The 6665-nt window shown below is 42.7% G+C and overlaps 1 protein-coding gene across 5 annotated transcripts in view; it reads left to right on the top strand.

The window, feature by feature from the left end:
- The first annotated feature begins 968 nt into the window (after positions 1-968).
- Positions 969-6665, top strand: part of emid1 (EMI domain containing 1) — a 98871-nt gene continuing 93174 nt past the window's right edge. For 2 of the 5 annotated variants that reach the window (XM_029763051.1, XM_029763052.1), the window contains exon 1: positions 970-1728. In XM_029763051.1, the coding sequence (XP_029618911.1) occupies positions 1541-1728 (188 nt within the window). In that variant the 5' untranslated portion in view covers positions 970-1540. Of the gene's footprint in view, positions 1729-6665 lie in introns of all 5 variants that reach the window. The other 3 variants (XM_029763049.1, XM_029763048.1, XM_029763050.1) reach the window with 3 other exon arrangements.

Raw genomic sequence — 6665 nt, 5'->3', positions numbered from 1 at the left:
TGTGGTGTAACTGTGCTGGTATGAATCATGCTCTTAGATGGCCTCTCTTCCTCTTTGGCGTCATGCCTGCCTGCAGTGGTGAACCCTACAGTGCTGCCCATTGGGAGACCTGAGAAGTGTAGTCACTCTGACCACAGATATAGATTACTGGTTTCCATGCTGCTGGCTGCAGGGCCAGGTGTTTAGCTTGGAGCCGTCCCACAGCCCTGTGGTTAGTGGCTTTTTGGACAGAAACCCTCCAAGTTCCACCACTGGGCATGGGAAAGAGGTTACAGAGAGCTAACCTCCCTGCTGTCTGGCTCTGTCTGCCTGGACCATGCCCAAACATTGGTGTTTGCCCGCATGGGCTGCTGAGTTATGATGCCAATGGCAACCACATAGCTCAAGGCTGGACAAAGGCCAAGATTAGCATGTCTCTAAAAGGGTTGGGGTCAATTTCATTTCAATTCCAGTCAATTCAGGAAGTACGCTGACATTCCAATTCCAACTAACGTCAATGCTTTTCAATTAGGAAAATGTGTAATTGGAATTTGGTTTACTTTCTGAATTGACTGGAATTTAAATGGCATTGACCCCAACCCTGGTCTCTACCCCCTGTATGATAATATAAACCAGATGACACAATGCATAAGTGTGTCTGGCATGTGGGTCTTTTGTCCTACAGTAAAGGATGCAAATTTATATGACACTCAATGACAATCAATAACAAAGACTTTAATTTAACGTCATCAACACCACCATAATATTAAACTACAGTATGTGTATGTATGCATGTTTATTATCATCAGTTTATTATCATCAGAATGCATGATCCTACTCACTTTATTTCACTATCATGTGCACATGAATAGCACTTGTACCATAGTAGAATGTCTAAACTAAATGATTACTGAGGAATATCAGTCACTCTGGGGTAGTTCAGTGTTGTGTTTAGTGTAATGACGTGATGACAGATGCGTAAAGCGAATCCGTGTTGTTGTAGGCATGCCTTGTCCGCGGTGAAAGGTTGAAACGGGGACTGGGCAGGGCAAAAGACTGCAGGGTCTGCTTTTTAAAGACTCACGTAGAGTATAAAACTATAGTTTCTTGCCCATTGTGAGACGCTCGACACGAGACAGGCTACATTACGCGCAGACGGGGGAGGGAGAGTTGATGTTGAAAAGAAAAGAGACTGACCAGTCACAATTCCAACTTTACTTCGTCTGGTTGCTTCGGAACACTGCTGATAGATTTGGGCATGCGGGGAACTTTCGGCTAAATCCGTGATTTTGTTTTTTGTGCGACATCACGGGGTGTCATTGTTACCTTTCTTTTCGTGACATTTAAAAGGCATCCACTTTATTTTTTGCTATTATAACGGTACGTGTAATTTATATATTTACATTTTATGTATTTGGTTGATGATGGAATGCGCTCCCTCTCGGTGACGCAAAAACTTGGACTTTGAGGCATATATATATTTTCACTCACTAGCTCTGCTTTCCAGTCAGCCTGAGCTTTTTATGAACTTTTCTGCCTGTGCTTTTTTGAGGCCGCGGAAATGGGAGCGTGTCAACGGGACGTTGTGTCCGCGCTTTGCCGAAAAAGTTTCCGTTGGATTGTGCTGCTGCTGTGGCTGACCTCTGCAGCTCGTGCGACCTGGAGGACGGGGCTTTACAAATATTCAGCTGGGACGCAACTCAACAGACAGTCGTCCGCAGCGTCTCAAGCCTCTATTTATCAAAAAAGGTATGGATACATGCATGATCATTTATTGTTGTTTATCTTCAAATTTCGTGTATTAGAGGCTAATTATAACATTTCATGGAAATGTTGATGATACTGTAAATAGGCTAGATCATCATAAGGCATAATAAAACAAACGTGTCAAAGTCTCACTCAAAGGTTCTGTGTCCTTGAAGCATCCTTTCAGATGAACTACCTGCTTTAGTGTGCGTACCATTCATAATACATATTCACAATGTGACATTCATAGACTGTGCTACGTTTAATGTCCCTAAATAAATACTCTATCCACAATTCATTTTGGTTGACTAAAATGCAATTATTTATTTTCCAATATACTTATAATTAACCTCCAATTGTTAGCAATTCCATCCATCTCCTCAAAGTCCCCTTTTCTGCCTGTTTATACAACCAACAAAGACAGAGCTTTTCCCATCCCTATCCTCTCCATCTAGCAGGTCTCATTGTCTTCTTCACACTGGGCTTTCCTTTTTCCTGTCCAAGCAGCACACTGTCCCATCCTCATTGTCTCTGCGTTCCTGCCTGGCCTGCCCACTGTCGCTCTGGGTGGCCTATTGGCTCCTGTCCTGTGAGAGAAGCGCTGTCTCTAAACTGTGCTCTAATATGTCCAGCAGCACCTCTCTCTTCTCTCCAACATCTGCTGCCACTCAGCTGTCAGGGACCTCCTCACATCTGACCAGGCTCAGTCCTCAGTCCTTTGAGGCTCTTCCACTAAGCCCCATACACATCCTTAATGACAGGCACATACCACCAACTCAACCATCTCATCTGGGGAGTTCTACAATGGGAATGGGTAGTGAATGGACAACACTGGTCTGTTTAATGTTATAATAAAGTGGATCTGCTGAATAAAGGTACTATTTATCATTCTTTGCACAAATATACAAATATTTTGTGTGAACTGATAAGATCTCTGTTTAGTACTCTCTTTGTCAGTGTTTTGTATTTGACCCTTTGTGTGCTCCTCACCTCTGATCCTCAGGGGTGAGTGTTCCACATGACAGCAGGGTTGTTGATGAGGGTGGTTCTGTGAGCAAAGCCCTCAGACTAAACACAGAGGGGGAAACACCAGCTTCCCGTTTGAACAAGTTTTTCATGTAGGCCAGACAGCCAATGTGGATGTGATTAAGTTCACCATCACGCTAATATTTACACTCTCAGGTTCTGAGTGGTGGGGGGCAGATCCTCCTGATAGGTGAAGTGTCCCTGGGAAGTGTCCAGATGGTGCAGAGAGATCCTGGTTTTACATTTTAGTCATTTAGCAGACACTCTTATCCAGAGTGACTTACAGTAGTGAATGCATACATTTCATTTCAAGCATTTTTTTTTGTACTGGCCCCCCATGGGAATTGAACCCACAACCCTGGCGTTGCAAACACCATGCTCTACCAACTGAGCCACAGGGAAGGATTTTTTGGTCTGAGCCACAGGGAAGGATTTTTTGGTCTGCTGGTGCTGGTGCTGGGTTCACTACCCCATCCTGAGCCTCTCTCTGTCATTCATGTGCTGTAGTTGGTGGACATGTTTACTAAGCACATGCAGCTGCAGCCCTAATGCATCTGGGCTTGGAAGAGGTGAAGTTTACAGTTTACTCGGCTGCTGTTTGAAGGTTAGTTGGGCTAGGGAGGAAGGGAGGGAGCATGGAGGGTGGAGAGGGGGGTGTTCTAGTGAGTCAGCCCTGGTCTGAGGATGGGATCAGTGGGTTTGACATGACATTAGAGGAGCTGCATAACTAATCTCCCTCCACCTGCTGTCTGTCTAGGCTGCTTCATGTAGACAGACATGTTTATGGTGTGTGTCAACAAGACCAGTTGGGGGTATTATCATTAGCTCTGTGTAGGACAGGGCTGTCTCCGCTCACATGGCCATAGTAGGAGCACTGTAACATTCCTAAAGGCCCAAGTCCTTTGTCCACATACAAGGCATTGAACAATGTCTTGACAACAGAGGTACTGAGAGAGATAAAAGTTGATTTTAACAAGGGAAGGGGGGTCAATAGATAATGAGTATTGGTCAAGAGATAACAATGACTGAAAGAAGTCTCCAGTCATACCTACCTAGTGCTAGATTCAGACCAGCAACCAGAATGACATAAAAATTAATAAAAATAAAGAGAGATCTGGACTAAGACCGCAGCATGAACACTTCAGCAGTGGTGTAAAGCACATAAGTAAAAAGTACTGCTTAAGTACTGCTTAAGTAGTTTTTTGGGGGTATCTGTACTTTATTTTACTATTTATATTTTTGACAACTTTTACTTCACTACATTCCTAAAGAAAATGATGTACTTTTTACTACATACATTTTCCGTAACACCCAAAAGTACTTGGTTTGAATGCTTAGCAGGACAGTAAAATGGTCCATTTCACACACTTATCAAGAGAACATCCCTGGTCATCCCAACTGCCTCTGATCTGGTGGACTCACTAAACACAAATGCTTTGTTTATAAATTATGTCTGAGTGTTGGAGTGTGCCCCTGGCTATCCATAAATTAAAAAAAGAAAATTGTGCCATTTGGTTTTCTTAATATAAGGATTTTTTAATTATTCGCACTGTTTCTTTTACTTTTGATACATAAGTATATTTAAAACCAAATACTTTTTTACCTTTACTCAAGTAGTATTTTACTAGGTGACTTTCACATTTACATTCATCCTTTTCTATTAAGGTATCTTTACTTTTACTCAAGTATGACTATTGGGTACTTTTTCCACTACTACACGTCAGTATCACACACACAGGTACATGACATACAATCAGGCAAAAATTACATCAATGCAATAAGCAGCACCTCAGTAACGAACATGTACACGACACAAGCCAGAAAAAAAATCAGAGTGCAGTACGTCAAGCATCAGAGCTTGCAAAAAATCACATGGCTATTACATTTTTCCAAAATATTTTTAAGTAAACCACTATGCATTCTTACAATAGAGGCATGCTGACTAGTGACAGCCGGTGGCAAGTAGAACACTACAGTATCAAAGCCATTACAGTATCAAAAAGAATCGTAGTAAACAACTTTGCTTTCTTACAATAAGGCAATGGGACTAATGACATTGGGTAATAACTAGAAACAACTGCATGCCTCAACAACCTGTTCAATAGAAATAGTACCACCTACGCAAATGGAAGGGATTAACCGTACTTGAGTGAGCTCTTGACTTGTACCGTCCCTCTGTTGAGTAGCCAGCCCAATGCAGCAGTTTTTTCAACCTTGGCCTTAATGAGGGCTATTGGAGCCAAGCAGAGGGAAGGGTTAAGACAGCAGCTATTTCCTGTGCTGCCTGAGGAGGGGAAGTGATGGTCTGCCTGCCAGACAGCCTACTCCCTGTGGGACCTCTAGAACCTGACCCATCACCACCTCCATTCAGCCTCACCACGTATTCTCCTGAACTACTCCCAACAGGGGAGCTGACAGTCTCACACACACACACACACACACACACACACACACACACACACACACACACACACACACACACACACACACATCACAGGTGAACTCCAACCTGTTGTCTTGGCCACAGCTGGGCTGGATGACGATGGGTCCATTCAGGCTCACTGTGTCAGACTGCTGTGTGATACCCACTTTTCTTCCAAAACCCCTTCAAGGCCTTGCTCTGGTACTTTGATGGTGTCTAGGTGTTTTCATTGGGAGTTCATTGACCCAGAGCGGGGACGTTTATCCAGTATGGAGAGCCCTTTGGCCGGCTCTGCTTGGCCCCCTCCTCTCATTCACCTTGGCCTGACTGGCCCCTGACATGTCCTTTGAACCTGATTGAACCAGCAGCACAATAGGCCACCCCTAATGTCCCCAATTAAACTCTCTCATTTAACACCTCCTCTACACCACTGTATTTCAATCCAAAGAGCAGTGCCGTGAAGACCATGAAACTTAGCTTTTTCTATTGATCTCTTTGGGTTTCTATATCTCTATTAGTGTAGTTTTCTAAAAGAAAATACCCTTCTTATCTAACTCTGTGTTGTATTCTCTCATATCCTTGATAACAAAATCTAACTTTCCCTCTATCTTTGTGCAGAATAATGTATTTCATTTGTCGACTAGATAGTCTAGAAGCTCGCTCTCATTCTCTCCAGCTCATTCTCTCCAGTATCAAAAGTAAAAGTAATTGCTAAAATATACTTAAGTATCAAATGTAAAAGTGAAAATAATTTCAAATTCCTTATATTAAGCAAACCAGACAGCATCATTTTCTTGTTTTTTATTTATTTACGGATAGCCAGGTGCACGCTCCAACACTCAGACATCATTTACAAACGAAGCATGTGTTTAGTGAGTCCATCAGATAAGAGGGTGCAGGGATGACCAGGTATGTTCTTTCGATAAATGTGTGAATTAGACCATTATCAATGTCCTGCTAAGTATTTTTGGGTACTTTTGGGTATAAGGGAAAATGTATGGAATAAACATACATTAATCTCTTTAGGATTGTAATGAAGTAAAAGTAAAAGTTGTCAGAAATATAAATAGAAAGTACAAATCCCCCAAAAACTACAGCCAGAAATCTCGAGAAATTCGGTGAGATTTTTATGATGCTAAATTTCCTATTTTTTTGCATTCTACCCTCCTCACACAGCATAGGGGTGGATAAAGAGGGGAATAAGGGGGGCTGGGATTCTTCAACTTTGTCCCAAAGGTAGAGAGTTATTGAGAGGGAGAGGGACTGAAACAGGAAGCTCAGTGGGGAACGCACCTGGATGTTATTCACCCTAACCTGGCCTTCTTCTGTACTCTGTGAGCCTGCCTGCCTCAACTACTCTTTCTTTCTCTCTGCATCTGAGGGCTTGGCTCTGGGGTTGTTCCTCTCTTTATCTCTCTCGCTCTCTCCGTTGTTGTTCGTCTCTTTCCAATGTCTCTCTTAAAGCTTCAAGTGCTATTACCTAACTATATAT

This window comes from Salmo trutta, chromosome 9 (assembly GCF_901001165.1).
Source record: "Salmo trutta chromosome 9, fSalTru1.1, whole genome shotgun sequence".
Taxonomy (NCBI): domain Eukaryota; kingdom Metazoa; phylum Chordata; class Actinopteri; order Salmoniformes; family Salmonidae; genus Salmo; species Salmo trutta.
This window is presented reverse-complemented; position numbering and strand designations above follow the sequence as displayed.